The sequence below is a fragment of the Rhinoraja longicauda genome, chromosome 6 (assembly GCF_053455715.1).
Source record: "Rhinoraja longicauda isolate Sanriku21f chromosome 6, sRhiLon1.1, whole genome shotgun sequence".
NCBI classification, from domain to species: domain Eukaryota; kingdom Metazoa; phylum Chordata; class Chondrichthyes; order Rajiformes; family Arhynchobatidae; genus Rhinoraja; species Rhinoraja longicauda.
The window spans coordinates 67,340,104-67,367,205 of record NC_135958.1 but is presented as its reverse complement, the minus strand read 5'-3'; the positions used below and the strand labels follow the sequence as shown (position 1 = coordinate 67,367,205).

General features: G+C 45.5%; 1 protein-coding gene across 1 annotated transcript in view; it reads right to left on the bottom strand.

Annotated features, from left to right (window-relative positions):
• Positions 1–2,683: 2,683 nt before the first annotated feature.
• LOC144594926 (glutamate receptor ionotropic, NMDA 2C-like) overlaps positions 2,684–27,102 on the bottom strand; it is a 53,141-nt gene continuing 28,722 nt past the window's right edge. Inside the window, exons 6-13 of the mRNA XM_078401856.1 lie at positions 26,838–26,997; positions 18,775–18,928; positions 17,478–17,603; positions 14,664–14,893; positions 12,362–12,522; positions 9,033–9,220; positions 7,925–8,157; positions 2,684–4,718 (exon numbers count right to left, since the gene is read on the bottom strand). Of these exons, the coding sequence (XP_078257982.1) occupies positions 3,297–4,718; positions 7,925–8,157; positions 9,033–9,220; positions 12,362–12,522; positions 14,664–14,893; positions 17,478–17,603; positions 18,775–18,928; positions 26,838–26,997 (2,674 nt within the window). The 3' untranslated portion in view covers positions 2,684–3,296. The remainder of the gene's footprint in view (positions 4,719–7,924; positions 8,158–9,032; positions 9,221–12,361; positions 12,523–14,663; positions 14,894–17,477; positions 17,604–18,774; positions 18,929–26,837; positions 26,998–27,102) is intronic.

Sequence of the window (27,102 nt, the reverse complement as noted above, 5' to 3'; positions counted from 1 at the left end):
GTTGAGTGGAAGTGTCAGACCATTGGCACTGCACTTGCGTCCCTCGTGCGCATTGAACTGCACAAGTGTGGTGGTTGTAGGATGCTATGAGGTTCAATGCTTTCAAGAGAGAGCTGGATAGAGCTCTTAAGGATAGCGGAGTGAGGGGGTATGGGGAGAAGGCAGGAACGGGGTACTGATTGATAGTGATCAGCCATGATCGCATTGAATGGCGGTGCTGGCTCGAAGGGCTGAATGGCCTACTCCTGCACCTATTGTCTATTGTCTATTGAAACCCAGAAACAATGATTATTGATGCTGCTGCTTTGGCCAGAGCATGGTGAATCTGTGGAGCTCATTGCCAGATTAGTCGAGCATGATTTCCCCTTCATAAATCCTTGCTGACTTTGACCAATTATGTCACTGCTTTCCAAATGCACTGCTATAACATCTTTAATAATGGACTCGAGCATCTTCCCCACTACCGATGTAAGGCTAACTGGTCTATAATTCGCTGTTTTCTCTCTCTCCGTTCTTAAAAAGTGGGGTTACATTAGCTACCCTCCAGTCCGCAGGAAGCAATCCAGGGTCTATAGAACATTGGAAAATGATCATCAATCCATCCACGATTTCTAGAGTCACCCCCTTGAGTACTCTGGGATGCACACCATCAGGCCCTGGGGATTTATCTGCCTTTAGTCCCAACAGTTTACCTAACACCATTTCCTGACTAATGTGTATTCCCTTCAGTTCCTCCCTCCCACTAGATCCTCGGTCCCCTAGTATTTCTGGGAGATTGGTTCTGTCTTCACTAAGGAAGACACAAACAAAGTACTTGCTTAACCGAAGATAGGCACAAAAAGCTGGAGTAACTCAGCAGGACAGACAGCAATGTCACCCATTCCTTCTCTCCAGAGATGTTGCCTGTCCCACTGAGTTACTCCAGCTTTTTGAATCTATCTTCGGTTTAAACCAGCATCTGCAGTTCCTTCCTACACCTATTTGTTTAACTGGTCTGCCATTTCCTTGTTTCCCCATTATAAATTCACCTGTTTCTGACTGTCGGGGACCTACATTTATCTTCATTAAACTTTTACTCTTCATATCCAAGGAAACTTTTACAGTCAGTTTTTATATTCTCTGCAAGCTTTCTTTCATGCTCTATTTTCCCCCTCTTAACCCCTTTGTCCTCTTCTGTTAAATTCTAAATTTCTGCCGGTTTGCTGCTTCCTCTGGCCAATTTATATGCCTCTTCCTTGGATTTAACACTATCCCTAATTTCCTTCGTTAGCCACGGTTGAGATGCCTTCCCCGTTTTATTTTTACGCCAGACAGGGATGTACAATTGTTGTAATTCATCCATGCAATCTTTAAATCTTTGACATTGCATCCCCATCATCAACCCTTTAACTATCATTTGCCATCCATAATATATCTTAAGAATCTATAATGAGGTTTGGCCATGTTGTGGAATATCTATGTTGAGGCATGAGATGCAGGGAGAAAATAGGGTGTCTGTGTAAGTAGGTTTCCACGGCAATGAGGTATTGAAAGCTGGGGTGTGGTTTGGAAGATGGGGATGTATTCAGTGTGGCTTGGGTGTGTTTATATAGAGGGATGTAAAACAGGTACTGTTTGGAAAGGGCCATTTCATGAGGGATGCAAGTAGTGTTAATTGTCTGATGCTTCCACTAGCCATGTGAGGGCAAAACACAATTCACTCTGACACTGGCCTTGCCAACGGTAATGGATTCGTACTGAGATCTCCTGAGGTGCCGTGTCCATGCTCAGCTGGGTATAGATTTTTATTGTTGAATTTCATTTTGTCAGATTTCTTGGTAATTGTTTGAAGTTGTAACTTGAGTCACATTGTAATCGTTTTCTGATTTTGATGAGAGCTCAATTTAGATTGTGGTCTCACTATTTAATTTGAGCATTATTTATATTCAGGTGCCTCAAATACCTGTCAGACTTTCGCTCCATTTCTGTCTGACTTTGCCACTTTATTCCCATTTGATCTCTTGGTAGGGGATATGAGAAGTTGAGAGTTTTTAATATCAGGATTTAATTCTTACTGACATCCCTTGTGTACATCATTCTGAGATCTCGTTCTATGTGATTTATCTGGTTTATTTGGACACAGCTTGATCTCTGTAATATTAGAATTCAATTCTCTGCAATATTAGAAATTATATCCCTGTGAAATAATTCTGACTTCAGGATGAAATTGATCTGTGTTCTACCTCCCTGTGTAATGATTTAACTAAATGATTCTGAAAACTCATTAATTGGAATGTTGGCATTTAATTCACTCTGACATCTCTAAATGTGCACTTTTTGAAGTTACCATTCTGAGCAATGTTTAAACTTGGCTCACTGAAATAACAGACATTTTGGATTTCAGTTTTTTTAAGCATTATTTTCTCTCCTCTGTCCATATACGTCTCCTTCCATTTACAGCACCTTCAGACAGACCAGTTACAATGAATGAGCTCCCACCCCTGCCCCTTGTGTCTTTCAGTTTCTCCTGGTCTCTCCATCACAGACATTAACTCTCCCTTCTCTGCAACTGACAACCAGTTTGTTTTTCCAACTTTTCCCAGGTCAGATGAAAGGTCTTCAACCTGAAATGTTAAATCTCTTTTATTTCAGATTAAGATTAGTTGTTTACATCTGACTGTGTCACATAAGGAGCCCTTAATTATTCCAAATGTTTGAGCCTTTGAGGGCGGTGGCTGTCTCTCGGGGTGCAGACTACGACACACCTTGACTAATGACCGGAAACAACGGTAACAAAGCGATCTGAGCTTCTCCAGCAGAGCTGACTCGCCCTCTGATTTTGTGGCTGAGGTTAGTGCTGTTCTGCAGATTAGAGTTTTTTTAAGTACCACTCAACGGCTGACTGAAGCTTAGTGGTTGCCAATCAGTTGAAGGCAAGAAAAGTTCAGTTCACATGGAAACACAATACACTTAACAGATTTTTAAAAACTGAATGCTTCGTTTCATGGCGAAGCCTTGTGTTTTAAGAGTGCCACAGTCCTGAGTATGGTTGATGTCTTCGTGCTTTCCTGAATTCAATCCTTTGCTTCCATGTTCGATCTGCGAGCTGACAGCTTTTTGCTCCATGGGGTTATGGGCAAGTGGAACAGGTGATGGAGTAGAGCAAGGTGGGGGGAAACCCATATTCATGCATTGATAATTAAACTGCACTCTGATCCTTGAGAGTGAAGTCATTTAAACTAATTGAACAAAGAAGTGGGTCTCTGACTGGAAGGAACTTTTCCCTCCTGGTGATTTGATTTAAATGTTTCTGGTTCCTATACCTCCGATTCCAAGCTTAAAATCCTTGCACATTTTCTCAAACGAGGGGAATTGTCTCCTGCTCGTCTAGACTCCAGGTGAAGGCTGCCCTTGGCCCTTGTTCCAAGATGGAGGGTCTTGCACGTGCCAGCTACGGGCTGTCTCGGAGCGCTGCCCTGGTGCATGGTCTTTTTTTCCAAGTACTTCATGCGGATGCCTCTGTCACAGGACCAATGGCCGGGCTCAGTCAACCAGCTGTGCTGTTGGGAACCCCACCTGTGCTGCCAGACGTACAATGAGGGTCTGGGCCATGAATGGTGCTGCAGTGCAAGGGAGGCGCATCTCAGGCTCACTGAGCTTTGCAGGCAGGCCTCTCTGTAGGAGGGGAGCCTGGCAGACAGCGAATGCTTGAGCTTCCTGGGTGAACTGTGCTCCGAGTGCATTTTCCTGGGGCCCCGAAACCCTTCCCTCACCTTGGGAGATTTCCCAGCAGGTTCCTGCCCCTCCCTGTCACAGCTGTGGAATAAGCCAGCAATTTCTCCTTGTGATCTTGACTTAAAGTTTCCTAATTTGACCCGAAGTCTTGTGGTCTCCTCCTCGTCCTTTGGTGCTCTGGTGTATGATGACCGTCTGGTCAGCGGGGGTAATTTCTCTGGCTGTAACCCAGAGTAACACCTGCTGCAGGAGCTGTGGTCTTGCTGCTTGGGATATGACATTGAAGGGCGAGGATTTCTTGCAAGCCATCTCTCATTCATTCCAACGTAAGGTTTTTGGGCATTCACCATATCTGGCCCACTCTGAACGCCCACACTTCCTGGTGGGTGGGGTAACCTCCTGCCAGGCAAGGGAAGTCTCCTCCTGAAATATTTCCTATTATAGATATTCTGTAAATATTCATGACTGTAGATAAATGGGATATTAGGAGACCTCACGTTCTTTCCCTCATCGAATTCCTTGCCGTATTGGGAAAGTGCAGGAAGTTGACGAGAAAGACTAGGATGTGGGATAAGTTGATTGCCACTTGCCCTGCGTTTGTATTTAATAACTGGCTGATCTGGCCAGCCTGTCTCCTGCTGGGGACGTGTTCTGACAGCAGTGAGTGGGGGTAAAACAAATGTTGGAGGTCTTGGCACCGAGGGGTTGCGGGCTGATTGTCCCCGGGCAGCAAGTCTGCTCTCGGTGATGTAAGCACCTTTGATACTCTGCGATGGGCCTTTGGGAAGGTAACTGGAAATGTTATTGCCTGCAGGTACCCCAGGCTCCGTTGCTTTTGGGCCCCTCTCTGCGGCACTTCCACTATTTGTGGCAGAGGCCAAGTCTTTGGCCGCTTGCAGCATCTTCAACATGTCAGCTTGGGAGAAGTTGGAAGAGATGATGGGAGATGCAATGTGAAGTGGGCTGGGGACCACATGGACACCACTGAAACAGCTGTAAACACCCTGGAACAGAGTTGAAACACTCGTTAGCATTCACTACAACTTCAAGGATGATCCCAATAATTGCGTACCTATCAAGCAGCTACAGGATCAGGTTTTCATTTACAGCTTCCAAGACTAAAGGCTGGAACATTTGATTTTCTTAATGGCAGATAGATTTATTTTAATGTGGTCAGGACTTTCTCAGCATGCACGAGGCACCGTGTACCCACAGACCGAGGCCGATACCGAGTAAAATTTGTTCTACACTCGACCCGGGAAGCAGTTACATTTTAAACAGTAGTTGTGTCAGTTTCTGATCTGCTATAAAGATGCAGGTCATGGTGTTTTGACAAGTAAGAAGGAACAATTGCCCTCATTTGACAGTTTTGAAAAAAAGTATGTACCGCAAACGCTGGGGATTTAGGGAGATGAGATTTGGGGAATTAAAGTCAATTTGAATTTATACCTGGAAGGATTCCGATTTACACATGGCTTTGGATTAAGAACAATGCAGAATGAATAAGTAACAAATAAAGGTTGGGGTCAACTACTGCCCTGAGGTGAGAACCCCCTCGTTAACTGGCCATGCTCCGAGGTTCCGTTCTCAACCTGCTTTGACTGCATGTGATGTGCAATGTCCTTGGCATTAGGAACCGTTTGGGAAATTATAGTTGGGACAATTCTACGTTCCTTCCTGGTTCATTTAAATCTCTGTGATGGAAATCGCCCAGCCCTGCCAGTGTCTCGCTGCTCGGTGTATTTATGTTTCTCACTACTGTGACTACTCTTGGTCTCTAACCCTGTTTGGGAAGCCCCCTGTATAACCTGAGATGCTCAGTCTTTAAGCAGCCATTCCTTTGCATTGAGTACTTTCTACTATTTGCTATTTGAGAACGATGGAGAGGAACACTGACAAAAATATGGAGCACTTGGCTTAACGTTTGCTGTTCAAACAAACTAGAGCCGTTATGGTGAGGTGACAGTTTTACTGATTAGAGACCCTGCTAGAAAGGCAACCATATCTGACAGACAACTCTCTCTAGTAAATGTGATGTAAAATTAGCATTTAAATAGTCTGTCAAAATCCTTTTAATTTTCAGGAAGGCTAGACCACCCTCATTTCCTAACAAAAGTAGGGTATTTCTGCTGATTTTAATAACGTCTTGCTAGTATTTTTGAACACCTTTATGATCACTTTGCATTTCCCCACTTCTCAGAATTGATCCAGATTTGGAATTGTGCATTTTTCACCCACAGGTTGTTGGTATCATTGGCACAAACATTGCCCATTTCATCTTGGTAAGATGCCACCCTGAACCACAGTAAGGAAATTCCATGGTTGAAATTCCACGGTAAGGAAATTCCATCCTCTCCAACCTCTTCCACGGTTGGAGAGGGAGATCCAGAATTTGACTCCAAGATGTGTCATGGAGTCAATACATGATTCCACACAAATCATCCACACTGACCAAGATGCCTCATCTAAGCTTGTCCCGTTTGGTCCTGATGTCTATAAACCTTTCCGATCCATGTACCTGTCCAAATGTCTTCTAAATGTTTTGATTGAAAGATTGATTGAGGGAAACAGAATGGAAACAGGCCCATCAGCCCACCAAGTAGACCATCATTCTACAACCGTTCACATTAGTTCTATGTTACACTACTTACACATCCACTCCATATACACTGAGGGCAATTTACAGAGGCCAATCAATCTATAAACCATCCCAAGGGAAACATTTGGGATGCGGGAGGAAACTGAAGCACCCGGAAGAAGTCCACTTGGTCACAGGGTGAACATGCTAACTCCACAGAGACAGCATCCAAGATCAGGAATGAACCCGGGTCTGTGGTGCTGTGAGGCAGTGGCTCTACCAGCTGATGTTCCTAAGTCAGGGTGGTGTAAGACTTGGAGGGGAACCTAAAGGTGATGGGAGTATCATGCACACTAATTCTTGTGGGTAGACATTGCGAGTTTGTGAGATGCTATGGAATAGTTGCTGTAGTGTGTTTTTAGTACTCTCTGTAGTATTGTGCAAGGAAGTTATCTTTGAGATGGTTGATGAAGGCTGGTGGAGTAGATTGCTTCCTGAGTGGTACTGAGACACTCGGGAGCCGTTGGAGCTGCACTCATCCAGGCAAGTGATCAGGACTTCATTAATCCCCTGACTTATAGATGCTGGAAAGGCTGAGGTATCTGCAGGACAATTGCCCTCTGACATGCTATTTCCTCAGTATTTTCGTGGTTGCTTCAAATTTGGGTCCTTGACACAAACAATATGCTTCCTCATATTTATTTCCATCTGTTCTAGGTCATTTGATTCACCAAGTGCGTGCCATCACTCAGCAATCCCATTTCCCCACTTACTCCCTTGTCATTTATCCGTGCTCTGCCCATACACTGTGCTCTGATCCTCTTGCCAGCCACCCACACTGCGAGTAATTTAAGAGACCAATTAACTTCCCAACCAGTGTGTCGTTTGAGATGGAGGATAAAACTGAAGCTCCTAGCGTGAGAATGATATGAGATTCAACCAGTAATGAGATTGAACAGAGATATGACATTTGGGCTCAGTGGTAGCATGGAGCATCTATATTTATCCTGAATATAGTTGTTTTGCAAAGTGGATAAAAATTGCACATGTTGCTTTTAACATTGAATAATTGCTAACTTTGTTAAAGTGCTGCATGTTTGAATATTGTTTAATTACCTCCATGTGGAGTCGCTGTGTTTGCTACTGCCCGAGCCTCTGTCAGGTGTGCATTGCACTGAGTACCAGAGCTGAGGGTGTGCTATTCTCCATTAAGTGATGGGGGGGTTCATTCTGAGCCCTCGGGTTCTATGGACCAGACCAGGGTTTGGATAGTTAAAGGCAGATTTCTGTGGTTGTTAAAGGTGTATTTAAGAAAATGGTCAGGAATGTAAGATCTAAGAATTGTACTTTCACAAAAACTCATAAGCGTAGCATGAGCAAGAGCTTATCTTATGAAATGCTGGATATGGTGTCTTGAGTCATTGACGTAAAATGGAATGTGGATTTGGACACCAACGTGGATGGGCCATGGCTCATTCGGGTGTCCTAATGAACTAAAAGAAAGATTTATTACAGTAGCTTCAGAAACTCCGAGCACTGAGGTGATGTGACCCTATTACCAGTGGGAGTAATAGGTAATGAGTAATGCAAATCAAACGATCACTCTCGGTCACTCTTCCCCATGCACCTTACCCTGCTGACAGCCAACAGATAATCCGTTTTGCTGGCTTCCTTCACGAGGTGCCTCAGCTTCCAGTACACCAAATGCTCCCAGGCAAAGACGAGCAGGCTGAGGCCCATGGCCACCAGCAGCATGTAGAACACACCAGCCATGTTATCGATATCCAGTTTGCTGCTTGTCACTTCGTTTTTCTCCTTCTTGCAGATCCCTGTCAGCCAGACAATGTGTAGCTTGTGTATGTCACCTGCAGATGTTAAAACACTGATTTGAGTGGGCTGGGAGATGCGGTAAGAAGTGAATGATCGGTGAAGTGGCTTTAGTTGGAGGAATGGCAGCAGTTTTTTTTTTTAGATTTTTGAGTTACAGCGCGGAAACAGGCCCTTCGGCCCACTGAGTCCGTGCCGCCCAGCGATCCCCGCACATTAACACTATCCTACTCACACCAGGGACAATTTTTACATTTACCCAGTCAATTAACCTACATACCTGTACGTCTTTGGAGTGACAGTTGTGTAAATGGAAAATAAAGTATTACAGTGAGCAGAAAATGTGAAGGGTAAGAGTGAGCAGGACTGTGAGTGAGATAGAATGGGTTTATATAGTATAGTTGAATATTTACAGCAAAATAGACGTTCACCAGTCTGGTTTGTGTCATTGTTTATCTAACCCCACCAACAAATCCTCTTTCTTTCCTCCTCATTTGTATCTGGCTTTTTTCTCTATTTCTGGGCTCCACCAACCACAGCTTGGGGAAACACCTCTACACTTCAACCAGAATGAAGAAACTTTTCCCACTTTAACTGCTTGAATTGATCAGTGACTATCTAATCCTGATGGTTCCAGTATTCTACACCAGTTTTCTTCAGGCACCCAGCCCCTGCCTATCCGCAACCTCTCCTCTCTGGGATGCTCCTCGCACTTTACTAAGCTCCCCTCTCTTTACTGAGCTTCTGTTCACCTGCCCTATTTGACTTGGCATCCATGCTGGGCTTGGTCTCTGAGTTTTTGCTACTGATTATGCTGGGCTGAATGGTGCAAAAGGCCAATGTTCATCATTCACTTTCCCTATTGCCACCCACTCACTCCCTGGTGAAGTGGGGGCTAGAACCTCGAGCTTACCGTCACCCAGGAACTGTAGCAGGGCCAGATCGATGGCCCGCTTCCATTTAGAACTTTTCTGCAGAGCGATTCCATAACCAGTCGTGGCAAACACCTTCCCACTTCCAATGGTCACCAGCTTGCAGCCTTCATCCTTCCCAGCCATGTAATTGAGAACAGCTGCATCGTAAATAAAAGCATCAAGCTTCCTGTAAGAGAGAAACACGTCAGCTGGAAAGAGTATTTAATTTACTTATTCATATTTGCGACCGGAGTGTTGCTGCCAAGTCCATGCCTAATTCCGCTTGGGAAGTGTTGGTGAGTCCCTGATAAATGAAGCACCAGCTATTTAATGACGCCCAACAACTGCAACTCCACTCGCTTTCTCTGGAGCAAAGGTGCAGTTGTAAAACGGTGTTTGAGTCTAATCTACGCACGTCTGCTTTTGAGGTACATGGAATGATCTGTGCTTCAGTCTTACGTGATGTCAGTGCTTCTTTACTGCTACCTCCACTGCTATTTCCTGCAGATTTCAAAGATTTCATTACTTCTGTTGCCAATTTCCACCCTGCTCTCGCATTCATGTATTCCATCTCAGACTTTTCTTATTCCAGATCTCTCTGTCTCCCATCTTGCAATAGGTTAGTGACAAACATACATTACAAGCCTACAGAATCCCACAGTTACTTTGACTGTATTTCATCCCACCCTGCTGTCTGTAAGTGTCCATTCCATTTCTCCGGTTCCATTTCCATAGTATTTGCACTGAGGGGACTTTCCAGAGGTGCCGGAGTATTTTGCGAATGGTAGCCTCCCCTCTATCATGGTGGGCTATCCTTGACTGCATATCATCTATTTCCCCACTACTTCTCACCTCAATCCTGTCCAGATAAAGGAAATGTTCCCCTGGCCCTCACCTTCCACCCCACTGGCTTCTGTATTCAATGGATTATCCATTGCAATTTCCACCAGCCTCAGCAACATTCCAACATGGCACGGTGGCGCAGCGGTAGAGTTGCTGCCTTACAGTGCTTGCAGCGTCGGAGGCCAGTGTTCGATCCGGACTATGGGTGCTGTCTGTACGGAGTTTGTACGTTCTCCCCGTGACCGCGTGGGTTTTCTCCGAGATCTTCGGTTTCCTCCCACACTCCAAATACGTGGAGGTATGTAGGTAAATTGGCTTGTTAAGTGTAAAAGTTGTCTCTAGTGTGTGTAGGATAGTGTTAATATGCAGGGATCGCTGGTCGACTCGGTGGGCCGAACAGCCTGTTTCCGTACTATCTCTAAACTAAACTAAACTAAACCTATTCCTCTCCTTTCAACTTTTTAAAGGGAATGTTCCCTTTGTGTTCACTCCTCTGCCTCCATCCACCACTCCTGTTCTTACGGCAACTGCACGAGATGCCACACCTGCTCTTTTTCCACCAACCAGAGCCCCAAACATTCCTTGGAGTGCAAGAAAATCACACTAGACCTGCAAGGAATGAGCATCTATAGGGCTGCTGTCTATAGGCACGGCCTGCCTCATTTACTGCAAAGTTTTGAATCGAATTGACCATTGTACCATCTTCAGCAAACATCCGCACTTCAGACCTTGCATCTTGGTGAATTGATGAAGCAGCTGAAGAGGGTGAGGCACTTCTGGAGTCATGCCCTGGGGCTGAGGTCCATCAGCCACAACTATCTTTGTTTGTGTGAGACTCCTACCATTAGTGTGGGGACATTTTAATAGCTGTCACGTGTACCAAGGTACAGTAATGACTCTACATGATTACAATCAAGCCGTCCACAGTGTACGGATTCAGAATAACGGGTATAGCGTTTAGTGCGAGATAACGTCCAATGAAGGAATGCTGCGATTGAAATAAAGATTTAAAAGACTGGAGTGATTGTAACGTATGATGGCAGATCCACTCCTGGGACCAGTATGCAAAGAGTCGCCTTCAGTGCCATCTTGACTGCTGGTGTAAGAGGAACAGGAAGAGCCTAGTTAACCCTTAAACTATTCTCCAGCATTTAATCAGATCGTGGCATAACAATCTCTTCTTCGCCAACCTGCCTTGATTATTTAATTACATTTATTTGATACATTTCTGGCCAGGAAGGTTGCTGGTGTGGACTTTGAACTGATTACTGGCCTGTTCGTTTGCATGGGATCAGGATGCTTTCCAGATTTCCAGCACTCAGATTGGTCAAGATCCATTTGTAACCGATGCCCTTGTTCTGAATTATTGAGGAAATTGTATTTCATCTAATCCCTTTTTGTCTTCAATACTTGGAATGACTAGTCTAGGCAAAATGTCCTTGTGATTAACGCTTGTGGTTTGTGAAGCTGTACTGACCCCAGAGAGTGCAGCAGTACACAATCCCTGCAATTGCTTCCGCAGGACTGCATTGGAACAAAGAGTAGACAGATGGATGAAGTCCCTCTGGTCCATCCATCTGCTCCGTCTAATGTGATTGTAATTCCTTGAATGTACAAGGGGAATAAATCTGGGAGATGTTTCTTAAAACTGGGAGGAGATTGCTCTGCTCCTGAATTCTCTGACACCAGCTGTTATAAGAAGTGAGTCAACTCCAGCCAGAATCAGCGAAGCACTTCAGTGAGTTGGGCATCCACCATATGAAAGGTAACTTTGCCAGAGACCTGGATAAGAAATTATCTCCAGGCTACAAACTAGTCCTTGCTTTGCACAACTTAAAATAATGATCAAAGAGTAAAACACTGCCAACACTAGAAAACTGAAATAAAACAATACATAAAACACTCAGCAGGTCTGACAGCGTATGTGGAGGGAAAAATAGATCCGTGAGGGACCTTTCTCATACTACAGGATGGCAAAAACCTGGAGTGCATTGTTGGAACGAATAGTGGAAGCAGGATGGTTAACTGCATTTGAGGTGTTTAGATGAAGACGTGAATGACCTTGGCATCAAAGGCTACTGTAGCAGCAGAGAAAGCCCATTTAGACCACTGAGTCCAAGGTGGGTCTCTCGAGCAGTGGAGTCCAGCCCATTCTCCTACCTTCCCACTGTAGCCCTGTGGGTTAGTTCCCCTTACTCACTGATGTTTGAAGTTGTCAGTCTCTACTCTCACCACCCACATAGGCAACAGCGGGCAAGTCATCAGCACTTGTGTGTTAAAGTTCTTAATCATACCAACCCCACCACTTCATTCATGGCCCATAGTTCTTCCGCAAACAACTGATGAAAGATGGTTTTTAAAAAATCTTTACTAAACCAGCCGTCATCTTGGGCTGTCATTGGCACCATGTGCATGGTCGAGGGCAGGGACCTGGGCTTGGAGAAACCCACCCAGATACCTGGTACTAATGTGACCCACAGCTTACCCTGATTTCAGGTGGGCCAGAGCATCTTCCACAGAGCGCTGGTTGAATCTGGTCATGTAGGAATGCATGTTCGGGTAGTTATTTTTGATGTTCCTCTCGGTGCTGCCATTGGGAACCGTGCCAAATCTGAATGCTGGGTATTGATCCTGCGGCTTCTGAAACTGTTAATGACAAAGTGACATTGGAATCTCAATTACTGACCTACAAATCCACCTTCATTCCACTTATACTCAGTAAGAACTCCTAGAAAAACAGGAGCCACTGCAGGATTCTCGCTCAAGCATACGTCTGCACCCCCACCTCAACCCCCACCTCCCCACTGCCCCCCCCCCCCCAAAAATGACTTTCAACATAATCTCTGCAGAGGTGAGGAGTTATGGGTTAAGTGATGGTTATGGGTTAAGTGATGGTTATGGGTTAAGTGATGGAACGTGCTTCCCACCAGCGAGGGATCTAATCATGAGCAAAATCAAATGTTCATCCAATGAAAACAGACTTGCATAGCACCCTTAACATCCCCAGATTCCTGTCACTGCCTGAGCCTCCTAGTCTAAAAGGCCAAGAATCCCCAAAACTCTGAAATTTCAAAAATCGCCTCAGTCCCCATGAATAACATCAGATGACATCCCTGAGACTCAACTAAATCCCACATAAAGATTCACTTTGTACGGCATCGGAACACCAATGTGCCAAAGCTCTTTTTGATGGTCTGCAAGTGTTTTTAGCAACCCAGGGAAACCTTGCAATCGGGAACTACCCCTTGGTCCACCAAGGTACATTTTAAAATCAGACGCACACCACAAAAGTAAAGATGTTGTAACACCACTCAACTTCTCACAATGCTCCTTAACAACTAGATGTTCACTTCACAAATTCAGGCAGTCTAACAGAGTCTACAAAACACATACTCCTCTTGCCACCGAGAAGCATTGTAACAAACAGAGACAATGCTAGATCCTTAGGAGGCCACTTTACTAACAAACTCAACTACATATCTCAGAGACACAGGAAACTGCAGACACTGGAACCTTGAGCACCAAACAAAATGCCGGAGCAACTCAGCAGGTCAGACAGCATCTGGAATGGACAAGTGACATTTTGGGTCAGGACCAAAGATAATAGAGCAGAGCAAGATAGACCACTCGACCCTAAAAGTCGTAGTATGTCACGGCGTCATTTTAGTAGGCAGAAACGCAGAAATATTTTAAAAGAAAAATAACAAAAATCTGTGACTTGATAGATGAGATATATTCTGCATTTTTATGGTGTCATCGCACATACTGTTCCCCCAAAACACTGATTACACTGCGAGAGGCAAAACGGACGGCGGGTTTTGCCTACTAAAATGGCGGACGTTACACTCCTTTGCGTACTACACTTCAGTATAGGCAATTTCAACGGAGTGGTTCATCTTGCTCCTCTAGTATCTTTGGTCAAGACCCTTCTTCAGAGAGATTGTGCGGGTGGAGGGGGGGGGGAGGGGAAGCAGGTAAAGGGAGTTGGAAGTGAGGCAAGGCCTGGTAAGTGATAGGTGGATACAGATGAGGGGGGGGGTTGATTGGCAGATGGGTGGAGTAAGTGACAAAGGAGAGAAGTGAAATGGAGGCAAATGTGTCAGATAAGGAAAGGGAATAAAAGGGAAATGAGATATAGGAGATGGGAGGTGAGTGTGCGAAGGAAGGAATCTCCTTTCACACATTGAAAATCCCCTGAAAACTAGGAACTCCCTGGAACATACCCAGAATTGGCTGTGAGAAATCCATTACCCATAACACATAAGGATGCCCCTGAACAAACTAGGTAGCTCCTAGTCAACAGTTAACTTCATTAACAGTGGAAAATACATGGTCATACTAGGCAGCTCCTAGTCAACAGTTAACGCCATTAACAGTGGAAGTACATGGTCATACTAGGCAACTCCCCACGACTCTCTTGAATTATCCAGGAAACTCCCCTTAACGCAAGATTAAGGGAATCAGGATAAGATGAAACCCCCTCAGCAGCTGACACATAAACACAATGAGGCCATCGCACACCCACAGAGATCGCTGCGCAAACCAAGCCTCTCCTTCATTCACCAAGGTGATCATAAACCTCCTTGAGGCTGCCCTTCACATCTTTGGCCAGAAGGAGGTGGTAGTGATCTTGGTGGTGATGGAAGGGTTTGTTTGTACTGGGCCCAGAGCTATGAATTTACAGTTCCCCTTGTGACAGATTGGATGGGATCTAGAGGTGAGAGTGGACCAGTGTGACCTCCAGCGCGGTGATGGGGCAGTGTAGTTTGGGTATGGTTGGTCCTTACCTTTCTGTCGCTGAGACCCGAGACTGTGTCGATAAACTGCTCTTGGATCATGAACGCTGCCAGGTTAGCTGTGTAACTCGCCAGGAAAATGACAGCGAAGAAGGCCCAGATTAAGACCATGATTTTGCTAGTTGTACCTTTAGGATTTTCAATAGGAACAGAGTTGTTGAAGACCAATCCCCAGAGAAGCCACACCGATTTGCCTATGGTAAATGTTGGACCCCCTGTAACTGTGGAGAGACGGACAGACACACAGTGAGAACAGTTCTCGGCCTGTTCTTCCATCCACTTCCTACTTTACAACTACCCGCAAACAAGTTGTCTGTTCACTGGTCAGTTCTTGGCGGTTTAGCTTAATTTATTGTTGTCACATGTACTGAGGTGCAGTGGAAAGCTTTTGTTTGCGTGCTATCCAAAGAAAAGACAACACATGATTACAGTCAAGCAGTCCAGAGCAAGCAAGATCATGAGGGCCCCTGCCACCCCAGTAACGGACTGTTCCAGATGCTACGATCAGGCAAACGCCTCCGCTGTCACGCTGTGAAAACGGAGAGGATGAGACGGAGCTTCTTCCCACAGGCCACCAGGACTGTCAACTTTTATAACCCCAGAGACTAAATTTTTGTCGACACTTTTTGTGCTATGTTTAGTAACTTATTAACTTTATTTATATGCTGTAACTGTAATTCTTTTTGTGCACAACCCGCAGGCATTGCCACTTTCATTTCACTGCACATCGTGTATGTGTATGTGACAAATAAATTTGACTTGACTTGACTTGACTTGAGATAAAGGATAAAGGGTACAACATTGGTGTAAGATAATGTCCGGTTAAAGATAATTCAAAGATCTCTAATGAGACAGATGGGAGGTCAGGTTTGCACACTAGCTGATAAGAAGACCATGCAGTTGCCTGATAACAGCTGGGAAGAAACTGTTCCTGAATCTGGAGGTGTGCATTTTTAAACTTCTTTACTTCTTGCCTGATGGGAGAGAGGAGAAGAGGGAGTGACTGGGATGAGACTGGTTCTTCATTATGTTGGCAGTCTTGTTGAGGCAGCGTGAAGTGTAGATGGAGTCAATGGAAGGGAGGTTGGTTTGCGTGATGATCCACAACTCTCTGCAATTTCTTGTGGGTCTTGGATGGAGTTGGTCCCAAACCCTGATGAAAAAATGCTTTCTATGGTACGTCTGTAGAAGTTGGTGAGGGTTGATGGGAACATACTAATCTTCCTAAGCCTTCTGAGGAAATAGAGGTGTTGGGCTGCTTTCTTGGCCATAGCTTCAATGTGGCTGGTCCAGGACAATCTTGACTTCTAAGAACCTGAAGCTTTCGATCATCTCTACTTTAGCGCCATCAATACATGTGAGTGTGTACTGCTTCGCTTCCTGAATCACAATCTCCCTTGTCTTGCTGACATTGGGGGGGGGTTGTTCTCTTGACACCAAGTTACAAGGATCTCAATCTTTTTTCTATACTCTGTCTTGCCCTCATTTGATATCTGGCCCACTACGGTGGTGCAGGAAAGAACTGCAGATGCTGGTTTAAATCGAAGGTAGACACAAAAAGCTGGAGTAACTCAGCGGGACAGGGTCAAGTCTGAAGAAGGGTCTCGACCCGAAACGTCACCCATTCCTTCTCTCCAGAGATGCTGCCTGTCTCACTACCGTGGGGTCGTCTGTGAACTTGAAAATTGAGTTGGATTGGTATTTGGCTAAGCACAGGCATGAGAGTATAAGGTGTACAGTAGGGGCTGAGTATAAATCTTTGCAGGGCACCAGTGTTGAGAATTATCATAAAGGAGGATTTGCCACTTATCCTCACTGATTGTGGTCTATTGGTCAGGAAGTCGAGGGTCCAGTGGCAGAAGGGAGTGCTGACTTTGGGGTCCACGAGTTTGGAGATGATCTTGGCTGGGTTATTTGAAAGCAGAGCTATAGTTGATGAATAGGAGGCTGTCGTAGGTGTACTTATCCAGGTGCTCCAGTGTAGGACCAGGAAGATGACTTCAGCCGTGGGCCTGTTGTGGTGGCAGGTGATCTGCAGTGGATCAAGGCTGTTTGGTCGGCTGGAGTAATATGTGCCATAATTACCCCCAACAAAAGTTTAATGGAATCACAGTTCTTTACATAATCTAGATAAGTTGAATGGGAACCATAAATTGGTCGAAGGCAGATGGAATTTAAAACAAGCAAGTGTGAAGTGATGCCGTTTTTGAAGCTGAACTACGCCAGGACACAATGAATGGCAGGTCTCTGAGAAGTGCTGTTGAATGGAGAGACCTCGGAGTAAAAAGTACATCGTTCCCTGAAAGTGGCGACACTGGTAGACAGGATGGTGAAGTAGGCATTTGGCACGCAGCCTTCACCAGGCATGGCGTTGAGTACGATAGTCGGGACATCATAAGGGGAAAAAATAATCCAGCCTTCTCCCAGGGTAGGCATGTCGAAAAGTAGAGGTCATCGGTTAAAGATGAGAGGAGAAAGATTTAAAGGGAATTTGAGGGACAGGTATTTCACACAGGTGGGTACGTGGAATAAGCGGTCAGAGGAGGTGATAGAGACAGGTACATGGATTGAGAACGTCTAAAGGGATGTGTGCCACATGCAGACAAAAAGGATTCGTTTAGATAGGCAACTTGGCACACATTTACGAGCCTTTCTCCCTGCTATCTTAGTCTATGACTGGTAAATGTCTTCAATCATAAATCTAGGCTCTCATCATGAAATAGTGCGATTCAGATACACCCACCTTTCCCACCTCTCTCCCCCACAAGTCCACACTTCAAGCAATGCAAGAAACGGACAACTTACTCTTGCCACTCTGAAGGTTTCGGTTGTATCCAACGGGGCTGTAATACTCGAACACACAAACAGTGAGAGCAACTACCATCAGGCACATGACGAACATCATCATCCACACTGCAGGGCTGTAAGGCTCTGTGAAGACAAGAATGGCAGCCGAGTACTTTCCACACATGCACGGATCCCTCACCTGATCCGAACAGCATCAGTATTCTCCTCCTGCCCAACCCACTGCTTACAAGAAGTCCTGTGTGGCATCACTGGCACTGCCTCAGGCCACAAATCTCCCCTCACGTCTCTAAAGATCTGGCAGTGGGACTCAGCATCACCAATGTAATCACAAACCAGGAGAGGGCATCACTGGGGTGTAACCGCACCCTATCCTCCCCCCCACCCCCTTTACAAGTGTGTGACTCTTCAACTACCTTGAGGTATGGACCAACACAGCGCTGAATGTTACTGCTATTCCGCAGAAGCTTGTATATTGCCCAGGGGGGCGTGATTTTCATCCACAGGCGCCGACTGATTATGCTGTGGGGTAGTGACCACTACTCCAGGAATGTGTGACCCATCGCAGAGATGACCATTTACTGACGATGGGTGACTGCTGTCCAAGGAATGTGGCTGCTCTCCTGGTGCCATAACCACTGTAACTCGAGGTGTCCACAGTCCCAGGAAGACATGATCACTGTGTCAGGAAGCTTGCCCTGTCCCGGATGCCATTAATATTTTATTAGGGACCACCTGACAACACATTAGCCATGTGTGTGTGCTTGGTGCAACCTAGCAAGTGGCAGGTAGCTGCTATAAATGGCCTTGGTTGCACCCATGAGACACAAACCCACACATTATTAAGCCTTTGTTCAGATGCTTCCATTTCTAATATTGAGCCCTGCACCATGCTTCCATTTCCAATATTGAGCCCTGCCCCATCAGTGAAGTCTGCTTCCTATATCTGACCTCGTGTGCGTCATGAGGCCACCATCATGGTTCGACCGCATCAATGAGCTCCAACCCTTCTGCCAGTCCACGGCTGCCCTTGGCACCAGTGCGAGATAATTCACTGGAATTTCTGCCAAATTATTTGCAACCAGCGAGGAGAATTATTCAGACAATTCCTGATAAGTGAATTGGAACGTAATCACAGAGGATATTCCCACTCAGTCTGGCAACGGACCACAGGGAAATTGGCAGCATTTGTATAATTGTTTCGAGCATCACTCCACATCTGAGATTCTATAGCACACTTCAGTGTCAATAATGTGAAACCTTTAGATCTGATAGAGGCTAAAGCTGCATTCCTTACCAAGGAAAGCCGAAGGGGAGACGGTCCCGTTACTCCTGGCGACCATCACACTAATCCCAGTCTCCACAAAGGGAACGGAAAAGCTGACGATGGCAGAGCGCTCCTCGTTTATGGTGAGGGAGCCGATGGCCATATCTGCTCTCTGGTAGTAGACCTGCAAATGGAAGCAGAGGCCACAGCAGACAATATATACTGAGAAGGAGACAAGTCTGAACTTATTTAATGTAAATGATTTAGGGTTTTTTTCATTACACTCTAGACTTTGGAGACACAACATGGTAACAATCGCTTTGGCCCACCGAGTTCGTGCCGACCAGCGATCCCCATACACTCACACAATCCTACACACTAGAGACAATTTACAATTTTTTTTTAACCTAAGCCAATTAACCTACAAACCCGTACGTCTTTGGAGTGTTGGAAGAAACCGGAGCACCCGGAGGAAACCTACACAGCCACAGGGTAAACGTACACACTCTGTTCAGACAACGCTCATAGTCAGAATCGAACAGGGGACTCTGGCACTCGTAATGCAGCAACACTACTGCTGCACCAGTGTGCCTCCCTCATTGAAAGGGGAAAGCTATGATTTTAATATGAATGGCTTGTAATTCGTGTGAATGTGGACTGGCTGGCTTTTTCGGTTAATTGTTAACATTTGTTTTAAGTGAGTGGATACTTTTTTTAATCTCTTACCTTGACAGAGATACGATTTTTTTCCGTATCCTATCTCTGTCCGCACTGCGGCCGAACATCGAGGAGTCGCCGGCCTTTGCTGGGGACCAACTTTGGGAGCTCCAACCACGGGAGCCTGCAAACTTTAACATCGTGGAGCTCGTGGTCCCTGGTTAGAGACCGACTTCGGGAGCTCTAAGCCGCAGGAGTTTTGACCGCCCCGACGGGGGAGTTTCCATCGCCCCGACGAGGGGAGCTTCGATCGCCCCAATATGGGGGCTTTGACCACCGGTTGCGGGAGCTTCAATCGCCCCGACTGCGGATGGTTCAATTGTGTCCACCGCGGGAGAAAAATGAGGGTTGAAGATTGGACTTTATTGCCATCCATCACAGTGAGGAATGTGAGGAATCTGCTGTGGTGGATGTTTATGTTAACTTTTATGTAGTTGTGTGTCTTGTTGCTTTTTTTTTAGTATGGCTGTATGGTAATACAAATATCACTGTACCTTAATTGGTACACGTGACAATAAAAGACCTTTGAAACCTTTGAAACCTTTGGATTATATTTAGAAAAAAGAAAATCCAGATGCTCACCAGATCAGGCAGCATCTGTGGAAAGAAAAACAGTCGACGTTTCTCCTTACTGATCTCTTCACTTCCTACATTGTCCCATCCACGGCCTCCAGTTGCCCAAGCCCACTGTCCATTTCTATCTCCTCCTCCTCACTGTTTCACTAAACTTCCCGCACTAAACACCTCCGATCTTGCCCCCTTATTCAGTCCCTTCCCTCCTGCACCTCACACACTCTCCACCAATTCAAGAACTTCCAATTCCTTAACCTCCAGTGCCCCATCTTCATCAAGGACGTCCATCCCCTTCATACTTCCATTTCCCATCAGGAAGACTTCAGGGCCCTCTGTTTTTTCCAGGTGCTGTGACTAGTAATGTGTCTCAGGTGCTGGTCCCATTGCTGTTTGTGGTTTATATCAACAACTTGGATGAGAAGGTCCAAGGCATAAATAATAAAATTGACACTAAAGTAGGAGGCATCACCAAGAGTGAAGATGGTTACCAAAAATTACAAAAGGATTTTGATCAAATGGGCAAGTGGGCTGGGGAATGGCTAATTGATTTTAATGAAGGTACGTGCGTGGTATTGCATTTTGGGGCTGGACCTTCACGGTGAATGACAGGGCCCTGGGGTGTGTTGTAGAGCAGAGTGATCTCGGAGTACAAGTACATAGTTCCCTGAAAGTCGCATCACAGATAGATAGCATGATAAATAAGGCATTTGGTACATTGGCCTTCATCAGTCAAGGTAATAAGTGTAGACGTTGGGACATTATGTTACAATTGTACTAGACGTTAGCGAATCCACATTTGGAGTATTGTGCCCTGTTTTGGGCATCCCTCTCAAGGAAGGCTGTCATTAAGCTGGAAAGAATGGAGAGACGATCTACGATGTTGCCAGGAGTCGAGGGCCTGAGCTATAGGGAAAGGTTGGACAGACTAGGACTTTATTTCTTGGAGCACAGGAGGCCGTGGGGTGATCTTATAGAGATATATAAAATCAGGAGGAATTGAAAGGGTGAATGCACATAGTCCTTACCCAGGGTGGGGGAATCAAGAACCAGAGGACATTGGTTTAAGGTGAGAGGGGAAAGATTTAATAGGAACCTTATGAGTAATGTTTTCACTCAGATTGTGGTGGGTATATGAAACGGGCAAATAGGACTAGGTTAGCTGGGTCACCTTGGTCAGCATGGATGATTTGAGCTGAAAGGCCTGTTTCTGTGCTGTATGTCTTTATGACGCTGTGACTCGTTCAATGTTCATCTCCCCTTCTACTACTTGGAAAGTTATGCTCACCAAAAGTCTGTTGTCCATGTCCAAACCTGCACTAGACCCTACTGACCCATCACCTCTGAACTCGCTGAATTAGGTAGAGCTGGGCACGTTTATTGACATGTACTGACGGACAGAGTTAATCTTCAATTAGAAAGATGCTCGTTTTAAGGACGGGTTTGTTACTGACGTCTGTATTTGACTCGTGAAGAATATTTTGACGCTGTGACATGAGGGCAATGCACTTATAGTCACCTACACAAATTTTAACACAACATTTGACAAGGCTCAACATGGCCAACTGGTCAGAAGAGTAAAAGCCCAGGGTATCAGAAGGCACATCGCTGGATCCAAAATTGGCTTAGTGGCAGGAAGCAAAGGGTAACCATTGTGAAAGGTTTTAGCAATGGAGAGCTGTTCCAATGGGGCTCAGTGCCTCTCATGGTTTATCCAAGTGGTTGGCTGAGAGCAGGAAGGTTGGGTGGGCACAAAAGTGAGGAATACAGAGGAATACTGGAATCTGGGATCTAGGAGTAAATGGTATTGGGAAGTCTGATACCTCCTTGTTGATTGGCTTGATCTCCAGTGGTGCAAATAATTTTAATGATTTTGGTATCTAACATATTAATCAATGCCTCACTGGTGCCTCTGCTCTCTACTATCAAGACCCCGTCCGCAGAAATTTATACCCGAATCATTTCATTCTCTCTCATTTCCTTTCTTCCTTTAAAGAAACATCTTAATCCTCGCTTTTTTGACCAAACGTTTGATCACCTAGACCTCCTTGCTTCCCATATCCACAAGGCACTTCGGAATGTAAATTTAAGCTGCACATGTTAAACTTGTGGCATTTAAGGTGTTGCCTCTTTCCACATTATACCTCCTGGAGTATCAGCTCACAGTGCTCTGCATCAGACCCCACCCGCCATTCTTGTTCCCAATACACTATTCTGTAATCCTGCTCACCCATACTTCATCACCATCTGGTGCTTTGCCATGTTTCACATCATCCAAAAACAATTTAATTATGTTTTATGAATTGGTAACCGATAACATTTAAAGAGTGATGGACTCCTTACATCCTACCTCACACCATCTACCAACCTATGGAACTCCCACCTATCGTCTTGAACATTCACTGTCTCTGAGCCAGTTTTGTGTGCATGCTGCACCTTTCTTATATGTGCCTGGATCTCCATTATCTTAATAAAACTTCGCATCTGGCAGATTGTTGAATGTCTTCCAAGAATTCAAATATGCATCCATTCCAATACCCTGATCAACCTTGACAGCATGAACGGCAAACATTTAATTCCATTAGTCAAATACAATTTGCCTTTAACAAATCCGTGCTCAGTTTGTTTCGGTGATTCATGACAAGGTGGGTTCGGGCATGACCTTGTGCTATAAAGTTGTTGACTCCATGTATAGCTCTATGGCTCATTCCAAATAAAAGATTACATTTCCCTCTGATAAAGGTTTCTAATAACTTCCCCCCCACCAGTTTTGGAATTATTAGCCAGTTGCTTCTTGGTTTATCTCTCTCGCTTTATTAACAGGGCCTGCTTCCGTGCTATGTGACTCTATGGCTCCAATATCCCACACGGTGCCTATATATAATATATATAAACATATGAAATACGTGACAATGTCATTGTATCCTCTGACCAGATAACCTATTTATATATAATAAATTCACCACAATGCTTTCCCTCTTTTGAAGGAAATGTACAAACACTTTTCGCAATCATCATCATCACAGATTGTTGTCTGTTGACTGGCTCCTGTAATCAATACGATAACTCGACACATTCCTCTGAAGTTGTGCTTGCTCTTGGTCCACGAGAACCTGCAACCTCCAGACCTGGCTCACTGTTGTTCTCTAACTCTTGAAACACAGTAACAAACCCCTTATCGAGGTCTGGAGTCAATCCATCAACATATGTTACTTCAATCCCTTATAGAAACATAGAAAATAGGTGCAGGAGTAGGCCATTCGGCCCTTCGAACCTGCACCGCCATTCAATATGATCATGGCTGATCATCCAACTCAGTATCCTGTACCTGCCTTCTCTCCATACCCCCTGATCCCTTTAGCCACAAGGGCCACATCAAACTCCCTCTTAAATATAGCCAATGAACTGGCCTCAACTACCTTCTGTGGCAGAGAATTCCACAGATTCACCACTCTCTGTGTGAAAATAGAGTCATACAGCGTGGAAACAAGCCCTTCAGCCCAACTCGCCAATGCTGATCAAGTTAATAATAATAATAATAAGAAGAAGCAATGTATTCGTCCCACAACGGGGAAATTTGCAGCGTAACAGCAGCAAAGTGGATAGCAAAAATAAATAAGTAAATAATAAATAAGTTGCCTAGCCAAGCTAGATCCATGTACCTGCATTTGGGCAACGCCAATCCTCACCTTTCCTATCCACGTATCTGTCCAAATGTTTTCAGCTAGGTTTCTTTTTGTAGATACTTCAAATATGAGTTTCCTTTAGGATCTGACCTATACTACTTCACCGAGGTCCCATCGCCAGCTCTCTTACTTCCTTCGCTGGTCTGTTGACTCTGAATCACCCACTCAGTTGAAACTTTTTCTCTGTTGTGTATAAAAAAAGATTAAGCTGATCGGGCTTACAAAATAACAAGCTAGGTGCATGGATATTGTCTCTAGAACCCGCCTTGGCCATTCTGGAGCCAGATGAGCTCAAATTTCTCAGAATGATGCTCTAAGATGCCCAAATAATCTCAGTGGCTGCTCCGGTGATATCTTCATCCACAAGTTACAGCATGAAATCAAACACTGACTACAACACCAGATGATTCGTGTCGTTACTGGTCAGAGCAGTAAACAATTCTGTCTATTCACAAAATGCTGGAGTAACTCAGCAGGTCAGGCAGCATCTCAGGAGAGATGGAATGGGTGACATTTCGGGTCGAGACCCTTCTTCAGTCTGAAGAAGGGTCTCGACCCGAAACGTCACCCATTCCTTCTCTCCTGAGATGCTGCCTGACCTGCTGAGTTACTCCAGCATTTTGTGAATAAATACCTTCGATTTGTACCAGCATCTGCAGTTATTTTCTTAAACAATTCTGTCTAATCAGTTTCTCCTCTCATTAATCAATCTTTGCTAATTATCTGTGGTGGACAAAGCACAACCGAGGAACTCAAGACTCTGGCTATCACAGTATACCAGGCACAGCACCTGTCCTAGGTCTTATATAACATCCTAATAGCCAGGCTACTTGCTACATGTGTCATTCCGGTACAAAACCTTGCATTGCTGTCGATCCACATCTCTAATGACTTCCTTTCAATCAAGACCGTGACCTTGAAGTCCTGATATCTCTGCAGCAGTTGGTCACACTGATTTTCATTTGTGGTAAACTCGCTCTCTCCATACTGATGCTGAGTCCAAGACAGAACTCCTGTCTGTTACCCAGCTTTCATTTCACAAGTTATTACCGTGTGCTTCTGTTATTCTCATTGGTTATGCACAACATTTATTATAATTACAACTATTACAGACCACCTGTAACAGTAATTTTGATCAAGATAGACACAAAATGCTGGCATAACTCAGCGGGTAAAGCAGCATCTCTAGGAGAAAAGGAATAGGCGACGTTTCGGGTCGAGACCCTCCTTCAGACTGAAAGGCAGAGGAAAGGGAAACGAAAGATATGGACGAAGATATAGAGAGATATAGTACAAAAGATCAAGTGGACCCGCTGGGCCCAAACCTCTCCTGCATTGGTGCACCACCCTGTCCTCCCCCCCTCCCCTGTCTCCTCAACCCCCCCCCCTCTCTCCTCTCCCTTCTCCCCCACTCCCCCCTTCCCTCCCTCCTCCCCTCCTTTTAAACTTTAAAATGTGAATAACTTAAAAAATATAAGACCGATTTCAATAAAACTACTTGCATTATCACTAAAGTGACAACGGTGAGTAAGGTGGGCCTAAAATTGTTGCGCTATCGTGTACCGTTTTGGCTGAAGTTCAGTCACAAACAAAATAACGAGAGGTTTCGTATATAGATTATATAGTATATAGTTTAGTAATGATGATCAAGGAAGGTGGAGCCCACAATAGTCCACTGTTAGCTGGCTTTGATCACTTGGCCACACAATATTATCCTTGTCTCTTGACATTGGGTGTTACCTCTGATTGTAGCACATTATTCCTTTTGTCACTGACACAGGAAGTAATTCCCTGGCATTCTTGCCTGCCATGTCCATGGAAGTCGCTACCCTGCAGGTCATATCAACTGTGATGTTTTGTGCCTAAGCAGATTCAACTGCATTATTTGGTCTCTTTGACCACACAGATTTTTACAATTTTAGCTAACCACTGCTTTTCTCTCCCTCAGATTTTGTTGCTCTGCCCCCACCCCTCAGCTCTACACTCCCCCTCCTCTTTGCACTGCACTGCCCCCACCCCTCCACTCCACTCCCCCCACCCCTCCACTCCACTCCCCCACCCCTCCACTCCATTACCCCCACCCCTCCACTCCACTCCCCCACCCCTCCACTCCCCCCACCCCTCCACTCCACTACCCCCTCCACTCCACTCCCCCCACCCCTCCACTCCCCCCACCCCACCACTCCACTCCCCCCACCCCTCCACTCCCCCCACCCCTCCACTCCACTCCCCCCCACCCCTCCACTCCCCCCACCCCTCCACTCCCCCCACCCCTCCACTCCCCCCACCTCTCCACTCCACTCCCCCCACCACTCCATTCCTCCCACCCCTCTGCTCCGTTCCCCCCACCTCTCCACTCCACACTTCCCCGTCCCTCCGCTCATCACTTACCTCCCGTCCACTCCACAACCCCGCCATTCCTCAGCTCCGCACTCCCCTCACCCCTCAACTCTGCACTCCCGCCGTGCCTCCACTCCACACTCCCACTCTGCTCCACATCCTTCCCACTATCGCCATCCCTCTAACCCCACAAACTCCTCGCATCTCAGCATGTTCCACGAACACACCTCTCACTGTGTAAAAAAAACTTGCCCTGCACATCTCCTTTAAACTTTCCCCCCTCTAACCTTATTTCAACGCCCTCTGGTCTTCGACATTTCCACCCTGGGAAACGCCCTGACTCTCTACCCTATTTGTCTGACTCTCATAATTTTATATCATAAAATATCATAATCTTCTATTGAGTCTCTCCTCAACTTCTAATGCTCCAGACAAAATAATCCACGCTTATCCAACCTCTCCTTACAATGTCACCCATCATTTTCCTCCAGAGATGCTGCCTGAACCCATTGAGTTACTCCAGCACTTTCTTTATTTTAGTAAACCAACATCTGCAGTTCTTTGTGTTTACACTCTCCTTTTAGTAATGTCCTCTAATCCATGCAGCATTCTGGTAAACCTCCTCTCCAAAACCTCCATCTCCTTCCTGTAATGAGGCAATTGGAACTGCCCACGACACTGAAAATTCAACCCAACCAATGTTAGTGCTGATTTCTTTGACAAATCACTAAAAAGACAACTTGCAACCAGTGAGCAGTGGTGAGACTGCGGGCTCAGTACCTCTCCAATCATTCCATTCCACGTTCCATGTACAATCTTCCCGTGCTTTCCATTTGTCACGAGGTAAAGGTCATAGGAAAACTTGACTGTTTTGGCAAGTTTCTTCAGGATATCAATGCAGAATCCTTTACAACACAACTTGGTGTATCCATCAGCAACGCTGGAACACAAGACGAGGGAGAGTGGGGGAGAGAGAGGGAGGGAGGGAGGGAGGGAGGGAGGGAGGGAGGGAGGGAGGGAGGGAGGGAGGGAGGGAGGGAGGGAG